At 41.6% G+C, this 24,930-nt stretch overlaps 1 protein-coding gene across 5 annotated transcripts in view; it reads right to left on the bottom strand.

Annotated features, from left to right (window-relative positions):
- Positions 1-391: 391 nt before the first annotated feature.
- dtd1 (D-aminoacyl-tRNA deacylase 1) overlaps positions 392-24,930 on the bottom strand; it is a 42,243-nt gene continuing 17,704 nt past the window's right edge. Inside the window, exons 3-6 of one of the 5 annotated variants that reach the window (XM_030147485.1) lie at positions 19,202-19,437; positions 2,370-2,467; positions 1,624-1,816; positions 392-763 (exon numbers count right to left, since the gene is read on the bottom strand). In XM_030147485.1, the coding sequence (XP_030003345.1) occupies positions 1,661-1,816; positions 2,370-2,467; positions 19,202-19,437 (490 nt within the window). In that variant the 3' untranslated portion in view covers positions 392-763; positions 1,624-1,660. Of the gene's footprint in view, positions 788-1,623; positions 1,817-2,369; positions 2,468-19,201; positions 19,438-24,930 lie in introns of all 5 variants that reach the window. The other 4 variants (XM_030147642.1, XM_030147564.1, XM_030147716.1 and 1 more) reach the window with 4 other exon arrangements.

Genomic DNA, 24,930 nt, shown 5'->3' with positions numbered 1-24,930 from the left:
AATAAACTCCAAAAAAAATTCAAATTACAAAATACAACTATTAAAAAAAATTTAAACTATAAAAAAATTCAAATCGCAAAATACAACCATTCAAAAAAAATTATTGCAAAATACAACCATTGATGAGACACATTTGCTTCCATACATTTCTTTCTTGAAGACAAACTACCAGCCTGTGCTTGTAGTCGAAAAAGGGAGGCATTAGCTAGAACATATTTGTAACAAAGACATGGAAGTGTTTTGAAACACAAATGTGCTTTTTAGATAGAATATAATTAGGTAATGGGAAAACTTGAATTTAATTTCAGTTAGACTTTAAGACATGGAGTCCTGACATGTGTGTTTATACATGTATGTGTTTCCATCATGATGAGTCAGTGGCACAGTCAAAATGGCAGCTAATGTTTATTATGGAGTTCTGCTTCAGGGTCAGTGGTTCGTCTCGAAGCAGATGTTAACGGGGAGCAAAAAGAGTGATCAGAATACAGAGAAGGATGTAGACAGAGGTACAAATAAAAAGCAGTGGGAAAAGATAATGTGTTCGGTCATATGATATAAAGTTGATCCATCCAACATCACACATTTCTCATCGTTTGGAGCTTCTTCTATATCTGACAGAGGGCATCAGGTGGCGATGTTCTGTGATAGGCTGTCGGTGTCCTGCTGATCCACAAACAGGAAAGAGGACTGTCCACAATTAAGGTATTAAAGTCTCTGAGAGTAAGGTCTTCCTGAAGAACCTGGGCTCATCACCAGCACAACCCTGGGAGGAGAGTCAGAGTCCAGTCTTAAAAATAACATAAAAACATACATTTTATTTGTGCTTTGCCATTTCAGGGACAAGACAAAGAAATGAAGCAAAATTGTGAAATTCTTGTCTTGCAAATACCCATTCATAGCTTCCTGATGCAAATTTGCAACAGTTGAAGCTCTTGTACAGCAAAAGGCCAGAATAGTTTCACAACAGTTCATTCTACAGAAAATATGAAAGGCATTAAAGACACCAGCTAGAAAACTCCACCTGGGATTAACATGACATTAACATCGCAATAGCCCAGTACAAGCACAAGGGCTTTGTGGTCATAGTTTAACAACCAGACGAAACATAATTTCTATCAAAGTGAAGATGTGTCTCATGTTGAAATGCTGCCTTTATGTGCTATCAGCAAGATGACCCTTTCCACTTGTGCATTGTGTTCAATTGCTTTTGTTGTTATAACAAAATGAAAAATTGCTGATGCACAATTTATTGTGACCTGTTACCTGGGTAAAACAGTTTTGGATGCATTATTCATTTGCTACAGCCCCTTCTTTGTCAATTATTTACAAATATTTTTTGCAAATTGTGTATGCTATAAATATGCAAAATCATCAGCTAACAGCAGCAGAATGTTAATAAAACCATTGTTTAAAAGCATTTGCGATGAATGGCTTGCTGCTGTCTGCCATGTTGAAAAGGTCAAAGGTGACTTTCATCTCGGCTGCTTGCGGATCCAAATTTTTTCCCAGTTCTCCCATGGAAAATATGACATTCGGGGGCGTTCATGTGCAATTTTTGAGTTTGTAACTACTTTTTACCATAATTCCCAAGGCACGTGAAGGCAGGATAGGGAGGAGAAGTACCATGTGCATTGAGAATCTCCGTATCCTTCACACTGACCTAGGGCTCCCGCTCTGACGACACGTCCCCCTCAGCCCCACTACTGGCGTTGGGGTCCTGTCGAGACCGGAGGTTCCCCTTGTCCCGGGTCAACTCTGATGGGCCCTTGGAGCGGGTTTTTTCTTTCCTCTGCTGCTGCTTCTCCTGCTTTGACAGCTGAGGAAACATGACATACAGCAACACTTGTTTAGAACGTCACATGTAACTAAATACAATATCAAGTCAAAGACATGAGAAAACGATTATTTGTACATATACTATGATTAATTTAAAGACAGGATTGTGCTTTAAAACAAACCTCAACAATGATTCAACAATGATGTCACTGATTCTTTTTGAATCTACCTGTGAATGCTACTCTTTGACGATAAAAAAGAACAGTACTTTACATATCAGTTTCTAAGTTGACGGAATAAAATGTTTTATAAGAAATGTTGGATTAGAAATTCCACATTTCTCTTTCATCAGCAAAAAAATGATGTGTGGAGCAAAGATGAGACCACGTAGTGGTTAACAGAGGAATTGAGGAACGATCTTGATCAAACAGGATGAGAATGACACTGTGTAAATATATAAAGTTAAATCAAGCAGAAAGTTGCATGTACACCAGTTTGTATTTTTTAAGTGCACTAGGAGATTAATTAATATCCACACTTGACTATACACACTTGAATAAACTAGTGCAGTCATGCATGTTGTTACTCTGTACCTGTTTGGGGTCTGCGGGTCCAGTCGGAGACGTCAGTTCAATGGTAACAGGTCCGTCATTCTGAATGTGAACCTGCATGTAGGCTCCAAACTTTCCATCTACAAAGACAATGATACACACAGGATCAGAAGCAGTTACTTCAGTGAGTCAGGGATGCACTGATGGGACTTTATCAGTTCTCATGCCGACTCTCAGACTTTAAGTAGTGACTGTTTTAATAGTTTTAACTTAAACAACATGTCAGTGTGTGGAACAAACTGAGTTCATTGTTTTACATGAAAGGCTGCATCAAGATTGGCTTTAAACATTCTGTCAATCAAAATGTAACATCTGAATAGAGATGTAATGATATGAAAATTTCATTTCACGGTAACTGTGACCAAAATTAGCAGGTTTCATTATGGCGGTATTGTTGAAATGTGCTCAAAATGTTCAAAAAGTACTTATCCACACTGAAATAATTTAACAAAGTCTTATTTTGCAAAAAACAAATAAAATAACATGCACAATATACTTTCTGTTGGTAGAAACATTAAAATATTAACATGTAAACACCAAACATACAAATGCACTTGCTGTATAGACCGCTACGATTGACGTCATCCCTGCTGGAAGTAAACAAATATGCTGCCATATTGGAAGACAAAAGTGGAGGCAAGAAGGGGACAGTGTGTACATTTAGCAACTGTTTTATCAGTGATATAGATATTTTAAACAGGTTATTAGTGACAGTTTGTTATAATTTATATATGGTAGACTATTTTCAAACTCTGAACCCTGTTGAAAGGCAACAGTATGCTGAGGAAAAAAAAACATGCAGATGGAGTCTTTATCGACCTGAAAAAAGCTTTTGACACAATCACTCAATCCTACTCAATAAACTTCAACTGTATGGTATCGGGGGGTTGCTGGAGAGTGGCTGAGAAGCTACTTGGCAGGGAAGGTTCAATATGTAAAAATGGGACAGTACTCATCAAGAAATCTTGGCATTTTTTATGGCCCCAGGGATCCGTTTTGGGAACTGATCAGTGTTTATATCAATGACATATTTGATGCATCTCAATCACTAAAACTTATACTCTTTGCAGATGACACCAACATATTCTTTTGTAGACTAATGAACTTGTAACCATGGTAAATGAGGAATTAAATAAACTGAAAAAGTGGATGGACAATAAAAAATTATCATTAAATTTAAACAAGACTAAGGCAATGATGTTTGGGAACTCTAAAACCAAATCTGAACTACTGATTGAAGGAGTCCAAATTGAAAATGTAAATGAAAACAAATTCTGAGGAGTTATAATAGACAGTGAACTATCATGGAAAGCCCACGTCAGACACGTAAAAACAAAAATCTCCAAAAGCCTTTCAATTATAAACAAAATGAAAGCATACCTCGATGAATATGCACTCCGTACTTTATACTGCTCCTTGGTACTCCCATACTTTACATATTGCATGGAATGTGAGGAAACAGTTGCCAATACACCATTAATCCATTAGTCATATTACAGAAACAAGCAGTGTGGATCATACACAAGGTTGGATTTCTAGAACACACTCATAATCTGTTTATTCGTTCAAAAACAATAAAAAATCCACGATCTTGTAAAATATTAGGCCTATACATCAATAATTTTATTCAAAGCATTCAACAAATTACTACCAAGTAATTTGCAATAAAACTTCACAATTCGGGAGAGTACTCATAATCTGAAAGGTTTTGGAGACTTTACATTACCAAAATTTCGAACCACTTGTAAACATTTTTGTGTGTCTGTATGTAGAGGGAACAGTCTGGATATCCAACCCAGGCAATGCTAAATTATCCAACGATTTAAACTGGTATACAAACAGATGGTCTGGTCCCAGTACAAAGATAGAGGGTCCTAATACTTATGTTACATTAATATTCTTTCTTGTCTTATTTAGTTTGTTCCTTGTTTTCTGTGTGTTTGTTATGTTTTGTTTGATTGCTTTGTTGTCTACTTTGTCTTATTGTTTACTGTGTATTCATTTGTATTGCCTTCAATGATTTATGTATGTATGGACATACTTATTTATTTATTTACTTTTCTGGTATGTATGTGTATGTGAGGATGATAAGTAAGGTTAAATACTCATAAGAGATCTAAGGGACTTGATTTTTCATATATTATGCTGATAGGAAGCTAAAGGATAGACCAGGGGTCACCAATATGGTGCCCGCGGACACCAGGTCACCTGCAAGGACCACGCGAGTCGCCAGCAGGCCTGCTCTAAAAATAGAACTAGTCCAGGCGTCTCCAACATGTTGCTCGCGATCTACTGGTGGCTGCCAGGGGTCAATAATATAAGAACACAAAGTTGACTCGTCATTTGGTTGAACAGGTCTAAATTTCCACCCAATCAAAATTACAAGTGTCCTGCCCCCCTCCCGAGATGAAACGGTCAACTAGCTGTAAATCAAACTTTAGCGCTGGTTTGCTGTCTGTCATTGGAGAGGGGTGGGGCCCAGGAGGAGCAGGATGAGCCAGATGCCAGGCAGGTAGTGGGTTTAGCCCCACAACAATGTGGGCCGAGTATAGTTAGGGAATTATTTTCAGCAACAATGAGACACGGACTTTTGCTTGACAAATGTGAAAGGCAAGTATGTGTGTCTGATCTGTGGCATGAGCCTGGCAGTTCATAAAAGATGCAACATGGAGTGGAATTTCACCAAAGTTCACAGCAACTTTTCTGGAGATTCTCTGGTGGGAATCAGCCTCCGTAAAGAGAAGGTAAAAGCTGAAAACTAAACTCCAAAAACAACAGTCCATGTTCACTAAACTGACCAAGGCCAGCGCTTCAACAGAGGCATCATTAAAGTGGTTCACATTCTGGACAAGCGCAAACATACAGTACAGGCCAAAAGTTTGGACACACCTTCTCATTCTTTGCATTTTCTTTATTTTCATGACTATTTACATTGTAGATTCTCACTGAAGGCATCAAAACTATGAATGAACACATGTGGAATTATGTACTTAACAAAAAAGTGTGAAATAACTGAAAACATATCTTATATTCTAGTTTCTTCAAAAGTAGCCACCCTTAGCTCTGATGACTGTTTTGCACACTCTTGGCATTCTCTTGATGAGCTTCAAGAGGTAGTTACCTGAAATGGTTTCCTAACAGTCTTGAAGAAGTTCCCAGAGATGCTTAGCGCTTGTTGGCCCTTTTGCCTTCGCTCTGCGGTCCAGCTCACCCCAAACCATCTCGATTGGGTTCAGGTCCGGTGACTGTGGAGGCCAGGTCATCTGGCGCAGTACTCCATCACTCTCCTTCTTGGTCAAATATCCCTCACACAGCCTGGAGGTGTGTTTGGGGTCATTGTCCTGTTGAAACATAAATGATGGTCCAACTAAACGCAAACCGGATGGAATGGCATGTCACTTCAGGATGCTGTGGTAGCCATGCTGATTCAGGTTGCCTTCAATCTTGAATAAATCCCCAACAGCGTCACCAGCAAAGCACCCCCACACCATCACACCTCCCCCTCCATGCTTCACGGTGGGAACCAGGCATGTAGCATCCATCCGTTCACCTTTTCTGCGTCGCACAAAGACACGGCGGTTGGATCCAAAGATCTCAAATTTGGACTCATCAGACCAAAGCACAGATTTCCACTGGTCTAATGTCCATTCCTTGGGTTTCTTGGCCCAAATAAATCTCTTCTGTTTGTTGCCTCTCCTGAGCAGTGGTTTCCTAGCAGCTATTTGACCATGAAGGCCTGATTCACGCAGTCTCCTCTTAACAGTTGTTGTAGAGATGTGTCTGCTGCTAGAGCTCTGTGTGGTATTCATCTGGTCTCTAATCTGAGCTGCTGTTAATTTGCGATTTCTGAGGCTGGTGACTCAGATGAACTTATCTTCAGCATCAGAGGTGACTCTTGGTCTTCCTTTCCTGGGGCGGTCCTCATGTGAGCCAGTTTCGTTGGAGCGCTTGATGGTTTTTGCGACTGCACTTGGGGACACATTCAAAGTTTTTGAAATTTTCTAGACTGACTGACCTTCATTTCTTAAAGTAATGATGGCCACTCGTTTGTCTTTACTTAGCTGATTGGTTCTCGCCATAATATGCATTCTAACAGTTGTCCAATAGGGCTGTCAGCTGTGCATCAACCTGACTTCTGCACAACACAACTGATGGTCCCAACCCCATCAATAAGGCAAGAAATTCCACTAAGTAACCCTGACAAGGCACAGCTATGAAGTGAAAACCATTTCAGGTGACTACCTCTTGATGCTCATCAAGAGAATGCCAAGGGTGTGCAAGGCAGTCATCAGAGCTAAGGGTGGCTACTTTGAAGAAACTAGAATATAAGATATGTTTTCAGTTATTTCACACTTTTTTGTTGAGTACACAATTCCACATGTGTTCATTCATAGTTTTGATGCCTTCAGTGAGAATCTACAATGTAAATAGTCATGAAAATAAAGAAAATGCGAAGAATGAGAAGGTGTGTCCAAACTTTTGGCCTGTACTGTATGTGCGCTATCTGCGCATGCGCTCAGACAGAGTGTTCCGAGGGTGCCTGCAGCCTGCAGAATCACAGATTGCCACCCTCCAGTCCGCAGGTTACTTTTGAACAATCTAGGGATGTAATGATAACCGGTATAATGATAAACTGCGGTAAAATTTCCGATGGCTAGTATTACCATTTAAATTCTAATTATTATGATAACCGTGTTCGATTACTGCACGTAGAAAACTCACGGTACTGTTCATTTCCTGAAGAAGTAGCAGCACTCCAGGTGTGTGTGCGCAGTTTGTAATGTTTGGCTTCTGAAAACATGGCAGAAGGCACCTGCACAGACAGCTCCAGAGATTCGGGGATAGCAGCTCCCACACGGACCCAGTCCGTCGGAGCACGCACGCACAGACCCGGTCCATCCGACTGCGGGTTGGTCCGAACAAGCACGCGCAAGGACTCGGTCAGTCCAAGCACGCGAGCGCACAGACCTGGTCCGCACTAGTGTTAACCCCTCCCCGGCCCCCACTGATTCAGATCCTCACCCAACATTGAAACCATCTGAATATAGGTACTCAGGACAAACTCATGTCAGTTCAAATTGGCCCAAATGAGTGAGCTTCAACTGTACAAAAACACATGATGTGTGTAAAAACCAAAGGAGAGGAGGTTTTATGAACTGAAGGACATTCAACAGTAAATCCAGTGACTGACCTCCAGAAGAACTGGACCATATGACACTGTTGTGGTTGGTCTGTCTCTCACCAGGAGTGAACCACTGACCAGTCTGGATCAGATCAGCGATTGTGATTGGCATCTCTAACTCTTCCGCAGCTATTCGGTCAAGTGAGGGAATGTCCAAATTTGCAAAAAAATTGGCAAAATCAGGAGTGGAATCTTGATCAGAAGAATAGAGAGACATGTAAAATTCTTTGAACACGTTATTAATTTCTAAGGGTTCAGTGGTATTATGTGAGTCGGTTTGGATTTGTGAGATAACATGGGATGTTGATGCCTTACGTAATTGGTGTGATAACAACTTGCTAGCCTTATCTCCATGTTCATAGAACTGAGATCTTGTTTGCAGAAGAAGTTCAGTAGTACGTTGTGTCGTCAAAGCATCAAACTCTGCCTGTAGACAGAGGCGCTCTTTATATAGCTCAGGAGTTCTGTAAATAGCGTACAATCAAGTTCAGATAAACACCGTGTCAGCTTAGTTAATTTATCTCTTCTAAGTTTCTTCTCAAATCCACTGCAGATTATTTCCCCCCTAATGTATACCTTTAAGGCCTCCCATAGGACTGAGGCAGACACATCAGGTGTTTTATTTAAGCTCACAAATAAATCAATTTGTTGTGAGACAAAGTTTACAAAGTTCTCATTTGAAAGACGCATTAAGACGCCAAGGGCCATGCATAGAGTTAAAGTCCTTAAAGCCTATATTCATAGAAACAGGGGTGTGATCAGAAATAACAATTAGCGTCATAATTACAAGTAGATACTGAAGAGAGCAATCTATTGTCGACCAAAAAATAGTCAATACGAGCGAAAGTGTGATGGACATGAGAAAAGAATGAATATTCCCTCTTGGAAGGATTTAAAAAGCGCCAGGTGTTAGTGACAGCAAATTCCTCAATAAAGGATTGGATTACCTTAGCCAACTTAGATGGAGTGCACGCTCTAGAGAAGGAACGGTCCAGCTGAGGGTCGAGCCAGCAATTAAAGTCCCCACCTAGTATTAAGTGTTGTGACGACAAATCAGGGGGAGTTAGAAAAAGGCGTTTAAAGAAGGCATCATCGTCATATAATTGGGAGCATAAATATTGGCCAAGACCACCCGAGTGTTATGAATGTGACCAGCAACTATGACAAATCTATCATTAGGGTCAGATATGGTACAAGAGTGTACAAAGGGAACTGATTTATGCAACAAGATGGCCACCCCCCGGGATTTGCTTTGAAATGAGGAATGATAGGTCTGACCTATCCATCCCTTCCTCAATTTAGAGTGATCTGAAACTTTGAGGTGGGTCTCTTGCAAAAAAATAACATGGGCACCAAGATGGTAAAGATGGTGCAGAATCTTACTACGTTTTATAGGATTATTGACCCCCTTACAGTTGAAACTAGTGAATCTGATGGCACACACAGAGGACAATGTTATACTGGGTTGAGTCATAGCTAGGAAACAGAAGTATTATGTAAGAGTGATGATCTGAAGCAAACTGGGAGTGGAAACTTGACTGATGTAAAACAAAAAGAAACACAACCAAAGTAAAAAGAAACAGAAACAAAACCCACCCACATGAACTTTAGCAGAAGCATCCCTACAACGGGATGTGCGCACCATACCTCCCAAAACAAACAATCTGTCACACTTCTATAGTTCCTAAGAGAGCCGATACTGACCAACTAATGAACTACAAGTACTTAGGCAATGGAATTGTGACATGGAGATAAATCAATGAAATTACACTGTAATAACTGTACTTATGGCTCAGCCAGGTAACCAAAGCTTACTAACACTTCAAAATATAAAGCGATCTTATTCGACAACAACAAACGAGAAGGAAAAACGGAAATGGAGAAAGAAAAAAACAAAACAAAACATACCTGCAGCATCTCAAAAAATCCCCATGGACTGGTGTTGGAATCGAACCCAGGACCTTCTGTCTGTGAGGCACCAGTGCTAACCACTGCACCATCACTAACACTACATTACAACCCATTGTCATGGAGCTACAAGTATTGCAACAGGACATTCATTCATTTTCTGAACCCGCTTTATCCTCACTAGGGTCACGGGGGGTCACTTGGTCACTTGGAGCCTATTCCAGCTACTTATGGGGGAAGGCAGTGTTCACCCTGGACATGTCACCAGTTCATCACAGGGATGAACATATAGAGACAAACAATCACTCTCACATTCACACCTATGGGCAATTTAGATTAACCAATTAACCTATCAGTGCATGTCTTTGGATGGTGTGAGGAGCCAGAGTACCAGAGAGAACCCACGCACAAACACAGAAAGGTCCCACCCCTGTTGACTGGTGTTGGAATCGAACCCAGGACCTTCTGTCTGTGAGGCACCAGTGCTAACCACTGCACCACCGTGTCACTCACAACAGGACATATACATGTAAATGTCAAAGTCATGTGAAAGTACTGTTTGTTACTTTTGACATATATATATATGGAGAATACATGAGTAAATAGCTGTTTAATGTGTCTTATTGAATGTCAGTTGTTTGTGGACAGTAGATGTATTCTGAGGAGAGAACCTGAGCCCAACATTTGGAAGAACCCACATTAATAGCTTAAGTCCATCAAATATGCATTTTTGACCATTTGGGTGACCTTTGACCTATAATTGGACCTTGACACTACACCTTTTGTAGTGCAAAGCACTCTGAAGACATGACATGTCTCACAAAAAAACATTTAGGGCCCAGCATGAGCAGATTGTTACATTGAACTTTATCAAAAGTAAAGAAGGTTTGAAAGTTGCCCAAAACCCCATGTTTTTGGGGTTGAAAAATTAATTTTCAGGGTAGGGGGGGTTTTTGGATGAAAATTTCAAAAAACATTATACAGGAGTGCTTAGAATATCTTGTAGCATCAGAAAATCAGGGCTAAAGTTGAATCTGAAAATTTTCCTGAAAGAAGCCCCCCCCCCCCTATTTACAGATGAACCAAGTCCCAAAGTCAACCTACATTACTCTGTAGATGAGCAGGTCAGTCAAATACCAGCAACCGCAGTCAGCCATTGAAGAAAATGGCTGTCATGGCTATCAGGGGTCAAATCTGAGATGGCTCAATATCCAAATCTCTTCAGAATATTAATGTCTACGTGTGTGCCAAATTTCATGCTTTTATCACAAAATGCACAATTGTTATGGATATTTTGGTTAAGCTGCCCCACTATAAATAATGTCAGGAGTGACTACCTTCTTAATGTTCTTCCCAACGAAATTTAAAGCCACAAGAAATTTCAAACCTGTGCATCTGACCTCCGGGGAGAGTGATGTGTAGTGTTGCCGGGCAGACAAGGCCAAACTTGACGTTCGGGCAGGAATGGAGCACCCTCTTGACCGTGACAAAAGCTGCCCGCTTCTTAGCCACTGCTGGGGTGAAATCAGCGAAGATCGAGTTCCTCCTGCCCATGTAGGAAAGAGGAGAGGCTTCTCCGGCTTGGTGAAGCATTTGGTTCCGGACTTGAAACAGATTTATCCGAATGATGAGAGGTTCGTGGGGGCTTGCCATCCTTGGGCTTGGAGCGTAGAGTACGATGAGCCCGGTCCAGCACAGGTTTATTGTTCAGGCCAAGTATGTCTTGTAAAAGCTGGGCAGTGAACTCAGTGGGACAAGGACCCTCTGTGTCCTCAGGCAGGCCCACTAGGTGTACATTATTCCATCTTGAACGACTTTCCAGGTCCTCACACTTTTTTGACAGAGTCGACAGTGGCGCTTATCTTGCTAACGTTAGCACGGAGGTCGGATAGCTCCGTGTCATGCGCATTAGCTGAGCGCTCGAGGTCTGCAATTGATTCACCATATGTAGCAAGTCTGTTCTCAAAGGGCTCCAAAGCCGCCACAATCGCTCTTTTGACTGCTGTTGAGATGGTAGTTTCAAACTTACTGAGGATATCCGAGTGCATTTCATCCATCGTCTCCCTCATGTTCAGCAACAGGGTGGCAGTGGCATTGGCATCTGGCTCATCAGGGGACTGTGGTTCAGGTGATAGTCGGGGCTTACTGCGGCCTGTTTTAGTAGCATCACCTTTTCCTCGGTTTGCCATCATACAGTTGAGGACAAAATTATTAGCCCCCCTACAAAAATGTCATTGTTTTAAAGGTATTTCCCGAGTGCTTTTACACAGAGCAACACATTTTTAACACAGCTTTTTTTAAATATCCTAGTTTTATTTTGGATGCTTACATGATTTTAGTTTGCACACAGAAATGAAAATATTCCACAAAAAACAAAAAGTACCGGGGTCAAAATTATTAGCCCCCCTGATCCTAATAGTCAATTGTGTATCCTTTTTGCTGGATAACAGCCTGCAGTCATAGTATTTAATAATAACAAGTCTCTGACACTTTTTTTGAGGAATCCCAGCCCATTCTTCTTTGGTAAATCTTTCCAGCTCCTCCAGATTTGGTGGCCTTCTGGCATGGATGTTCTTTTTTAGGTCACCCCGAATATTTTCAATGGGATTTAAGTCAGGGCTCTGTGCAGACCACTCAGTTACATTCACTTTGGTCTTCTGAAGATAGCTCTTCACCAAGAGAGATGTATGTTTTGGATTGTTGTCATATTGGAAGATCAAGCAATGACCCAGACCCAGTGTTACTGCTGACTGCTTAAGGTTTTCTTTCAAAATCTCCACATCTTTCTTTGTTCATGATTCCTTCCACCTTGACCAGATTTCTAGTTCCAGATGCACTATAGCATCCCTACAACACAATACTCCCACCACCATGTTTCACTGTAGGGACGGTGTTCTTTGGGTTCTATGCCTCTCCCTTTTTTCTCCAAACATAAACGCTGCCTCTATGGCCAAAGAGCTCTAGTTTTGTCTCATCAGACAATAGGACACACTTCCAGTATGCATAATGTTTCTCCAGGTTGTCCTGAGCATATTTAAGTCTGGCTTAAAGGTGTCTCTTCTTCAAAAGTGGAGTTTTTCTTGGTCTGCATCCTCTCAGTCCATTCCAGTTCAGAGCTATAGTGACTGTCTTCTTAGAGATTATGATTCCTGATGTGGCCAAGTCATTCACCAGTGTCTTGGCAGTTGTTCTGGAGTCTTTAGACCCATCTCTCACTAGTTTTCTTTCCAGGGTCTTTGAAATCTTTCACTTCCTATCTCTGCAAGGCTTGTTCTGTACTGTGTGGCTGTTTTTGAATTTCTGGATTATACTTCTCACTCCAGTTCTTGACACTTGGAAATGCTTGGATTGCTTTGTGCATCCCTCTCCTGCTTTGTCTACATCAATAATCATTTTTCTCGGGTCCAAACGGATTGCTCTAGTTTTGGGCATGGTGCTTTCTCAACTGACAGCTCAATGAGCCATACTGAGGCTTTTATACCATGTTTTAACTTAAATGTTAAGTGAAATCACTTGATTCACCTGATCACTTTTAAACACATCACCTGTGAAGTTACAGCACATCATTGCACAAAAGTGGTTTGTGCCATGACTTAATAAATGGTCATTTCTTAAAGGGGGCTAATAATAATGTCCCTGGGTATTTTAGTTTTTTTCTTAAATAATGCTGTTTTGGTGTGCAAATATAAATAATTTGTGCCTTCTAAAGAAAACTAGTATGTTCAGAAATGCTATGTTGAAAATTCCTTGCTCTGTTAAAAAAGTACTTAGGGAAAATCTTGAAGAAACTTAAAATTTCATAGGGGGGCTAATAATTTTGTCCTCAACTGTAGAGTGCCCAAGAGGAAAAAAGTTTACATATAGTAAAAGCTTGAGGTGTTAGGACTTAACGCCGGCAAAAAGAATAAGTAAGTGTAATGTACAAATATAAAAAAAGTCACATTCCAGCGGAACCTCTACGAAACACGTCCTACATCTTCCTCGTTGGCCACGCCCTCCTCCAGCCCCGCAATGTTAATGAGCCGGTATGTCACTTGTGCATGAGAACGGTTGCTACAAAAACTGGAAATACATCAAATTTGAGAGCTCATCTGAAACACAATCACCTTAGGATATATGCGCAAATGGGGGCGAAGAAGGCGACCACTGAACAAGAAGAGCCTCATCATCACAAACAAAGTTCAATCAAAGATAGCTTTGCCCAGCTGTCAAAATACAAACGTGACAGTGTCAAATGGTGCATCAGTTGATGGTGTTACTCATTACATCGCAAAAGAAATGTTACCGTTCAACACAGTTGATAAGCCATCTTTTAGAGAAATGCTGCAGAGGTTTGACAGACAGTATGAGTTACCTAAAAAAAACTTACATCTCAGAAATAGCTATACCAGCACTGTACAATAAAGTAAAAGTGGATGTTATAAACGACATAAAAAACATATCATTCTTCTCAGCAACAACAGACATGTGGTCCAGCTCCAATATGACCCCTTACATAAGTCTGACAATACATTACATTGATGAAAACTGGATGTTGAAGTCAAAATGTTTAGAGACAAGATTTGTACCTGAGAACCACACTGCTGCCATCCTTGCTGAAAACCTCCAATGTGCTTTAGCTGACTGGGGACTGCAGGAAAGTAAAATGTCCTGTATAACTACAGATAATGGTGCTAATAAAGTGGCTGCAATTCGCAATCTTGGCTGGCCTTGGCTCAGTTGCTTTGGCCACAATCTTCACTTAGCTGTGAGCCATGGCTTGGACAGTGACAAGGATTGCACAACCCGTGCTTTTGGACTTTGTAGGAATGTTGTCACCATCTTCAATGTAAACTGGATCAAAAAGAGAGATTTGATGAAGGCACAGGCAGAGGCTGGTCTACCCCAACACAGTCTAGTGCTGGTAAGTGGTGCAATTGAAAAGGTTAATGTGAATTAAGTGAATGTATTTTTAGTTCATTTGATCACTTGCATGTAGTATGGTATGGACCATGGTCCATCACTATTTACTTATTAATCAAATCAAAAAATAAAATAAAATAAAATTAAAAAATAAATAAATAAATAAATAAATAAATAAATAAATATATATATATATATATATATATATATATACATACAGTACAGGCCAAAAGTTTGGACACACTTTCTCATTCTTCGCATTTTCTTTATTTTCATGACTATTTACATTGTAGATTCTCACTGAAGGCATCAAAACTATGAATGAACACATGTGGAATTGTGTACTCAACAAAAAAGTGTGAAATAACTGAAAACATATCTTATATTCTAGTTTCTTCAAAGTAGCCACCCTTAGCTCTGATGACTGCCTTGCACATCCTTGGCATTCTCTTGATGAGCATCAAGAGGTAGTCACCTGAAATGGTTTTCACTTCATAGCTGTGCCTTGTCAGGGTTACTTAGTGGAATTTCTTGCCTTATTGATGGGGTTGGGACCATCAGTTGTGTTGTGCAGAAGTCAGGTTGATGCACAGCTGACAGCCTTACTGGACAACTGTTAGAATGCATATTATGGCGAGAACCAATCAGCTAAGTAAAGACAAACGAGTGGCCATCATTACTTTAAGAAATGAAGGTCAGTCAGTCTAGAAAATTTCAAAAACTTTGAATGTGTCCCCAAGTGCAGTCGCAAAAACCATCAAGCGCTCCAACGAAACTGGCTCACATGAGGACCGCCCCAGGAAAGGAAGACCAAGAGTCACCTCTGATGCTGAAGATAAGTTCATCTGAGTCACCAGCCTCAGAAATCGCAAATTAACAGCAGCTCAGATTAGAGACCAGATGAATACCACACAGAGCTCTAGCAGCAGACACATCTCTACAACAACTGTTAAGAGGAGACTGCGTGAATCAGGCCTTCATGGTCAAACAGCTGCAAAGAGACCACTGCTCAGGAGAGGCAACAAACAGAAGAGATTTATTTGGGCCAAGAAACCCAAGGAATGGACATTAGACCAGTGGAAATCTGTGCTTTGGTCTGATGAGTCCAAATTTGAGATCTTTGGATCCAACCGCCGTGTCTTTGTGCGACGCAGAAAAGGTGAACGGATGGATGCTACATGCCTGGTTCCCACCGTGAAGCATGGAGGGGGAGGTGTGATGGTGTGGGGGTGCTTTGCTGGTGACGCTGTTGGGGATTTATTCAAGATTGAAGGCAACCTGAATCAGCATGGCTACCACAGCATCCTGAAGTGACATGCCATTCCATCCGGTTTGCGTTTAGTTGGACCATCATTTATGTTTCAACAGGACAATGACCCCAAACACACCTCCAGGCTGTGTGAGGGATATTTGACCAAGAAGGAGAGTGATGGAGTGCTGCGCCAGATGACCTGGCCTCCACAGTCACCGGACCTGAACCCAATCGAGATGGTTTGGGGTGAGCTGGACCGCAGAGCGAAGGCAAAAGGGCCAACAAGTGCTAAGCATCTCTGGGAACTTCTTCAAGACTGTTAGGAAACCATTTCAGATGACTACCTCTTGAAGCTCATCAAGAGAATGCCAAGAGTGTGCAAAACAGTCATCAGAGCTAAGAGTGGCTACTTTGAAGAAACTAGAATGTAAGATATGTTTTCAGTTATTTCACACTTTTTTGTTAAGTACATAATTCCACATGTGTTCATTCATAGTTTTGATGCCTTCAGTGAGAATCTACAATGTAAATAGTCATGAAAATAAAGAAAATGCAAAGAATGAGAAGGTGTGTCCAAACTTTTGGCCTGTACTGTGTGTGTATATATATATATATATATATATATATATATATAATTTATTTATTTATTTGATCCTAAAATCAATATTTATCTGTCTTACAGAATGTAGCCACAAGGTGGGGCAGCAAGCAAAAGATGACTGAGAGAGTGCTGGAGCAGCTCCCTGCCATAAGACGCATCTTGGTTGAAGACAGGAAACATGGCCACCTCAGCCCCACCTGGCAAGATGTCTATGTGTTGGATAAATGGTTCAATAAATGCTGCAATGAAGCCTGTTGCCGATTTCACAGACATTCTTTCAGGGGAGAAGTATATCACAGTGTCATCAGTAAAGCCAGTTTTAGAACTTATCAAAGGTGATCAACTGGCTCCATGCCCTGAAGATACTGAGCTCACTGAAAACATAAAACGCAACATTTGTAACATCTTAAAAGAGAAGTACAGCTCCCCTGCCACACAAAGCCTCTTAACAAAAGCCACCATCCTGGATCCCAGGTATCGGGGGACCATGGAGGATGCTGAAGCCTTGGAGGACACAAAGCAAGAACTTATTGAGGAGCTACTGAAGCTCAATGCAGAGGAAAATAGAGGTACTAGCAGTAGTGAGAGGTACAGCTTCTGAAGCCATAGCTGAACCAGCTCCTCCCAAGAAGAAAAGCCTGAGTGACCTCCTTCAAACCAGAAGATCCCCGCTTACGACCCACACCCAGCCTGTACCAGTTAGAGTGCAGGTTGAGTCAGAACTTACCAAATACCTCCTGGAGGAAGCCCTTGATGCATTCTCTGATCCTTTAACATGGTGGCGTGAAAATCAGAAAAGGCTTCCTTTACTTGCTAAATTAGCTAAACGATACATGTGCATTTGTGCCACTAGCACTAGCTCAGAGCGAATGTTTAGTACTGCAGGCAATATTGTGACACCAAAAAGATCTTGCCTGAAACCCAATAAAGTAAATATGTTGTTTTTTCTTGCTCGTAATTGCTGCTAATATGGTCTATTTGAGAAATGTGTCTATGCTCAGATGGACATTGAATAGGCCTACTATTTATTTTCTTTAAAGGATTTATTTGTTTAAAAGTAGTTGCTGCTAATTTAATTTTCCAAAAAAATCTGTTATTTATTCATGTTTGCTAAAATACATATAACTTTATCACTTTTTTTTATTTTTGAGAACTGTGAAAGACTTCCTTAGTGACAGAGTAATTTTAATTTATACAAAAAGGACTTGAGAAGCGCAAGATGGCACTGTTTCCTTTACCACTTTGTTCCAAAATGCTTGATACAAGTTTGCACTTTGTTATACTGAATGCCAAAGATTCAATAAATGTTCATTTAATTAGATGCTTTGATACTGCTTTTGTATTCATCAATTGCACCAATATTTAATTTCAGTTGCAAGGAGTTTTAAATTGTATTTATCGACTATTATTGTTTATCGAAATATTTTCTGAGACAATATATCGTCCTTAAAAAGAAATTATCATGACAGGCCTAGGTGCCATCCTAACAGAACACTTAGCTCTCAGAATGCAGGTCTACTGGTTGTTCCCAGGGTCTCTAAAAGTACAGTAGGAGCTAGAGCCTTTAGTTACCATGCTCCTGTCTTATGGAATCAGCTTCCAGCTAATATTAACCCGGCCGATAACAGTCTCTACATTTAAGATTAGACTGAAAATGTTCCTCTTTGAAAAAGCTTATGGTCAGGCTAGTTAAAAACAGACTGAACCCCACAGTTCAGTCTAAGCTGCCCTAGGAGCTATAATGCTGGGGGAAGTACAGTGCACTGAGTCCTATCACTTGTTTCTGGAACTACGTACCACTTACGTCTGTACTTATATTTAGTTTACTTAGTCTGTTTGTCACTATTCACGTGGTGACCCTTTTCCCCACTCCCCTCTAGGGGAGTGACTACTGTTTCAGTTGTAGCCACCTGGGGCCAATGATGACAGGATCTGAAATGACTCATCTACGCCCTGTCCTGACCTTTGACCCAGGACCTCCTCACCCACCCTCACCTGTCTTGAAGGACCTCCTCACCCTTATCTGTCTCATCTGACTAGATGGACCCCCTCATGTGCCCCCACCTTACTGAATCTTTACAGACTGGAACTACATCCGCAAATGGATGTCCATCAGTCCTGGTGCTTCTATAGCCTGTCAGTTACTGTGATTCTCCCCAAGGTTTCTCTTTTCCCACTGGGTTTTTGGAGTTTTTCCTGCCAAGAAGGAGGGTCTAAGGACGGGGGATGCCCGAGACATCAATCCATTTCCTTCATCTACTATTTATTTGACTGTTTGTTTTCATATCCAACTAATTCTGTAAAGCCCTGTGAGGCAACATTGTTTTGATATAGGGCTCTACAAATAAAATTGAAATGAAATGAAATGGAATACTGTTGTCCTATTTTATAAGTGGATATATAAATGTGAAGAGATTCCGTGACTGTAGCCCCTGGTAAAGCTTACCAGTAATGTTGGGTTTTATCCAAACTCAAACCAGTGTTGACTTTTGCAGCTGCTCCTGCCGAAACTATTGCTACACAACTTGGTCAATGCTGGTGAAGGAAACGGACACCATGTCACCAAGGAGATAACACAGAATGATATCTGTGAATTAAATGCACGCAGCAGTTTTCTAGCACGCTGTGATGATTTTAACCTTTGGCCACCATCAGAGCCCAGATCTGCAGATACCCATATTCTGTGAAACATCCTGTCAGTATCTGCCTGTAATTGAAATGAACTGAATGGATAAACTGTTCCACTGTCACTAATTTCCAGTATCTACATCGGCCATCAGGGCATCCCTAGTATGACATGTCTTTACAACCAAAATACTATTGACCACATCATATTAATAAAAGACAGACAACACAAATAAATAAGACAGTCAGACATGCTGAGCAGAATGCTGAGGATAAATAACTCAACAAGTCAGCATTTTCTGCAGCTTCCTGGAATGAGATGGTGGTGTTAGCAGCTCACCTACCCTTAATGAGCTCAGGCTTGTACGAGCTCCTCATGTTCTCCAGGAAGCTGTTGTAGAAGGGCTGGGCCAACTCTGCAGGCATGGCTGAATGGAAATCTGGTTTGTTGCCCTTCAAAATGCACTGCAGGGTGAACTGGCTCACACATAAAACCTCGAAGTCCCGGTCCATGACACTTTTAGTCCAAGCCCGTCCACTGTCATCTTCAAACAGACGCAGGTTCAGGATCTTGCGGACTCTGAAATCACAAAGTAAAGACAAAGGCAATTCAATAGAGACAGATTCTCTCTCTCTTGCTACTATTAAAGCACTGCAACTAATCACTATTATACACAGATTTTTCTATGATAGTTGTGTGAAACAAATATATGGCTGCTTCCAACACATCAGATTCAATGACGAAGTATTCACTTGCTGCTTAATATATCCAACCCAGTGAAAAGTACCATTTTAATGAAATGATCTCTTACTACCATTACTACCACATCTTCTGTCTGTGGTCATAATGTTATGGCAGATCTGTGATGCTGTGTTAGGAGTCCTGTGGTCTTGATGCAGGAGATAAATCTCCCAATATAAGTGAGTGGTACTTTCACTGGAGGATAACTCAACAAACTAGACATGCACACATTTCCTGGAGGAAATGTAATCTGTGTGCTTGCCTCTTGCTGGATTTGTGAACTTGTGGCCAGGTGCGATGTAAAAGCAAGAAATAGTACCAAAGAAGGACTGTTTATAAGCAAAGTACTCATATATTTGAATGAAAGTTTTGTTGTTCTACATTGCATTTGTATGTACAAGTTATGTATTACAAAAAAAAGTTTGCTGTAACTGTGCAACAGCACAACAGGAAGAGAAAAAAGGATCAGCTGAGTTATTGACGCTGTTTTTCAAAACCTAAATTTACAAATCACATAAGATTAACAGCAGAATTTGTAATTTGCATGAACAATTTTGAAAAGGTTATTGTAATTAATGCAATTTTTCCCACACACACATACACACAACACATCTCATGGACAGATGTCGCAAATTGGGAATGCAACAAAACAAACTGCACAAAACCATGAAAAGGGGTTGTATTGTTTTTATGTATGGAAGTCTGGGAGTATGTATGGGAGTCTCACAAGTAACTTTATAGTTGGTGTTGATTTACTTGAAAACCCATGCGTGCTCTAGCACAAATCACTTTACAGCAACATAATGTACCATCAACCCCGCCTATCTTTACGACAGCTATTTTATCAGTACATCTTACCCCTCCGTGAAGACAAACATAAACAGCAGAACTTGTCATAAAAACAACAATAATAGGCATATAGAAGCAAACAGCATAAACTACACCTTTAAAGATTTGCATATTAATAATGAACACTCCATTTGAAACATCCGCGGGTAAATTATGAACAATACCCACACCCACAAGTAAATGAATTTCACAGTCTCTGCAGTCCACAACTATAGGTCCAGTTTAACCACAGGCTTTCTGGTCTGCTCTGACCTGCATAGCTGAACCGAATGCTGCATCATCTTGGATGTGTCACGTTCCATCACATCTGTATGGCACAGGACTTCTGTTACATTGTCACGATCGAGTCCTTCGTCTCTTTGTGCTCTTGCTCTTATCCCCTGTTTGCTTAGCCTATTCTCCAGCCTCAGGTCATCCTCTCTGTCCATCCGTGGTAGCCATGTCTCTGTGGTTTTTAACAGAAGCCTCCTGTTTCTGCAAAAGACGTCACCAGTCTCTGTCATGATATTGTATGACCTGGGAGCAACCTGTTGCAAAATGACAGCTCTTCTGTCCCATGACCCTGTTCCTTCCATGCAAACTACATCATTCTCCTGTAGAGGCACTAAAGCAGTGGCTGTGCGATCATGACATGCCTTTTGTTTCTGTTATAGTCTTCTGGGTTTCTCTGCCCACCTCATCTCTGTGTTAAGGTGTGAGTGTGTTGTGATTAGGCAGTCTAGAACAGATCTTGTGACCCAGCAACAGCTCAGCTGGTGACTTGCCACTTTCCAGTGGGGCTGTTCTGTATGACATCAGGGCCAGGTATGGATCACTATTGCTATGCACTGCTTTCTTTAATAGTCTTTTCACAATCTGTACTCCTTTTTCTGCCTTTCCGTTGGCAAAGAGGACTTGAGGTTATATGATTAAACTCATACTCTGAAGCAAACACCTTTAACTCATGACTGGCATAGGCAGGGCCATTGTCAGAAACCAGAGTTATTGGGATGCCCTGCCTGGAAAAAACTGCCTTCAGCTGACTTATCACAGCTCTTGATGTGGTGTTACGTAATAGATATGTTTCAGGATAATTTGAAAAGTAATCTATTACTAACAATTAGTCTTTGTCCTCATAGTGAAATATATCAGTTCCCACCTTCTCCCACGGCTGTGATGGGAGCTCTGTGGTAATGAGGGGTTCCTTTGTTTGCTTATAATGATGCTCCTGACATGTAGCACACTCACTGACTAGCTGGTTAATAGGGTCATTCCATCCCAAATCAAGCAGATTTCGGAAAGTGCCCAACATGACCCCACCAGAAAATTCTGAAAAAATTCACACTTGTTCACCTACCAGATAAACAAACACATCCAAAATTTTAATGTCATATCTGTAATAGTTTAGGAGATACAGCCCTTTGAAAATTATTATTATTTTTTTTTAATCTTGCAAATTTGCTTTTCAGCCAACTTTGAGGAGCTATATCTCCTTAGGTATTCAAGCCACACTGCTGAAACTTACTGTCCGGGGTGAAATCCCCCTGAAAAGACCATATTTTGCACATCAAAATGACATGGAAGCTTTGCAAGTGTTCCAAGTAAGTGGACCTGGTGTCGTCTTTTTAGACCGTTTCTGCCTCAACGCCATGTTGGCTACATTCTGACCAAAACAATGCAGCGTACGTGTGATGTCATCGTGCATGCACAACGAAGGCGGAATCGATAAACAGAATCGTTAAGCAGGCAGGCAAACGATTCCAAGGAATCGAGCTACTGCAGGGCTCGTGACTGCGACTGAATTACGGTCGCATGCGCCTGAGAATTTCGGTAGTGCGACTGTTTTTGAGATTACGATCGCACGGTGCGCCAATAAAAAAATGAGCGAAAATTAATACGTGCGCCTAGAATAATGGCTGCAGAAGTAACTCGTCAGCTGAAAATAAACAAGCTCCACGCCCCGCTGACTGAAGCGGAAAATCTAGTCCCCGCCCCCTCGCGTGCGCATCTCTGCGGATGGTCCAACACTGCATGACTTCGATGCACTGCCAGCGGTCAGGAAGTACCTACACTCTGGCACCAGGTCAAGGAGGCCTGACTTCAGGCGTCGTGGTGCAGACCACAGTGACTAAGGGGCACCAGGTCAAGGAGACCTGACTTCAGGTGTGGTGTAGACCACAGTGACTAAGGGGCACCAGGTCAAGGAGACTTGACTTCAGGCGTGGTGTAGACCACAGCGACTAAGGGCCTTTAGGCAATGAAATAAAAAAGTTGGTTGTTGCAAATAATGGTGTGATTCGTCTTTCTTCTCCAAGAACCAACTAAAGTATATACCACACATTGACAATTGTTTTGCACCTGTGTCAATGTAAGTTTTTTCTTTCATACTCTATTCAAATACTTTATTCTAGGTTGTTAACATTGCTTAAATACATATAGGAATATTACTTGGTATGGCCAAGAGTTTTGCTTGTTCTCCAAATTTTTTATATAATAGTGGTGCGCCTAGATTTTAGCCTGTGCTCCTAACTTTTTAGGGTTAGGAGCACAGTGCTCCTAGGTCAAAAAGTTAATTAACCAGTTCTCGATTCCCATCCCTAGTAGCGGCTCCATTTTTATCCAGCCAGGTTTCAGTTAGTAGAGTGAAGTCTAGACTATGGGTACTAATGAGTTCATTTACTAAAAAATGATTTATTTGTAAGTGACCTGACATTTAATAGAGCCATTGCATTGCTGTGTGAGGGGCTGATAACTAGAGTGATATGAATAAAATTACTGCAGTTTGCTGAGCTAGTGGGATCAGAAGTGCATTTCTTAAGCCTAAATTTTGTGATAACAAGAATAGATGAGATTGTCACTGGACTGCTATAATGTTTAGAGTGTGGAATTACTGACCGTCAACCAGAGACAGCCACGCAAGAGCATAAAGTGAATTCAATGTTCAGGGACAGGAGGCGGGATCTGATGAGATTTGGATGGAGGCTGTCATTTATGAAGAGGTAAGCTCTATTGAGGAAAGAAGTGTGGCAGTATCCTTTGAGCCACATGTGGAGTCGTCTGAGCCGGCTAAACTTTACATCACCAAAAGGGGGGAGCAAAGAGGCCAGAAACTACACACTGTTTGCTGGAGTCCACAATGGTGCTTATAAGGGAGACGTAGTCCTCCTTAAGCTTCTCTGAATACTGCAGTTTAAGGTCACACGTACTAACGTGAGCAACTACAGTGGTGATAACAGACATTGAGAGATCAGCTGTGGGATGACATCATCCTCATCATCCTTAATGAGCACACCTAGGTGGCAGGAAGTGCTGCATCTGCTGACCTCCACATGTTGGACCATACAACAACCTCCACATGCTGACCTCCACATGTTGGACCATACAACAACAGAGGATGGATTGTCACGAATATCCTCAGCAACCTGTTTAGCAAGCCTCCCAGACCCACCGATGGAAAAGAGAACCGTGGGTCTAGAGTGACGCATATGTGCTGAGTGAGGCCCCTTCTTGGCGGGGAAGTGGAGCACTTTCCACAAGTTGGAGCGGGCGTTGGTGAAAGTGGAGGTGCTGCGTTTCCCAGGGTGCTGAGCTACTTGAGAAGCACGAGCCCAGGTGTTGTGCGGCCAATGGAACGGAGGGCTGCTGAAGCTCCACCTGAGACACATTTCAGTGAAGCAGTTGCCTCAGATATTGGAGACACACCCTGCCGGATGGAGCCGTGTCATGGATGTGGAGCCGGAGGAGACAGCACAACCAGAGGAGAGGGTTGGGGTTCCTCAGCATGAGAAGCAGAATCATCTTAGTCCAGGGGGGAAAATTTATTTTCCAAGTGGATGTGATGTTAATATGTAGGAGGGGAGTGGTACTTTCGCCTGTCGTGACCGGTGATCAACGACCGGGATTCAGGTGCAGATGGGATAGAGAATTCCTGACTTTTGGGCTTGGCACACTGGCTCATCCAGTAATCATCAAAGTTGATGTGCGGAAGAGAAGTGGCAGTGGCAAGAGCAGTGGCTTCAGGTCACGGTGGACTGATTATGACTGTTTCCATTAACAGCTCAGCCTCACAGATCTGATATAGGCTGGAGATGCGTCCTTCAAGGTCTTCAACTTTCTCAGCGAGGCAGGTGTAGCTGTCATAGGATGGCGAGGTGAATGGAGCCATAACTGTAGAGTGTCAGTGATAAATGCTGGGGAAACATATAGCTGTAGCCAGTAAAGGTGAATACAACACAGGGCAAGTGTTATTGTGCTAGGTGAGGGACGCAGGCAGTGACACTGAGCAAGACTTACTTGCAAGGGCTCCAAAATGGGAGCCCACAGTGGAAGAATGCAGAGTTGGAAATCGCACCGTAGGTCAGCAAAACAAGACTTACGGGCACATGCTCAAAGAAAGGGCCTGTTAAGTTAGTGTTGCCTCCAGTAAGCGCGTTGTACAGCCTGAGTTTCCTCATTGTGGCGTCAGTGGAGAAACTTGTTACCTTTCGTGCTAAAAATACACTG

Source organism: Sphaeramia orbicularis, chromosome 1 (genome assembly GCF_902148855.1).
Source record: "Sphaeramia orbicularis chromosome 1, fSphaOr1.1, whole genome shotgun sequence".
NCBI lineage: Eukaryota > Metazoa > Chordata > Actinopteri > Kurtiformes > Apogonidae > Sphaeramia > Sphaeramia orbicularis.
The sequence above is the reverse complement of the archived record's forward strand: the minus strand, read 5'-3'. Positions and strand labels throughout refer to the sequence as shown.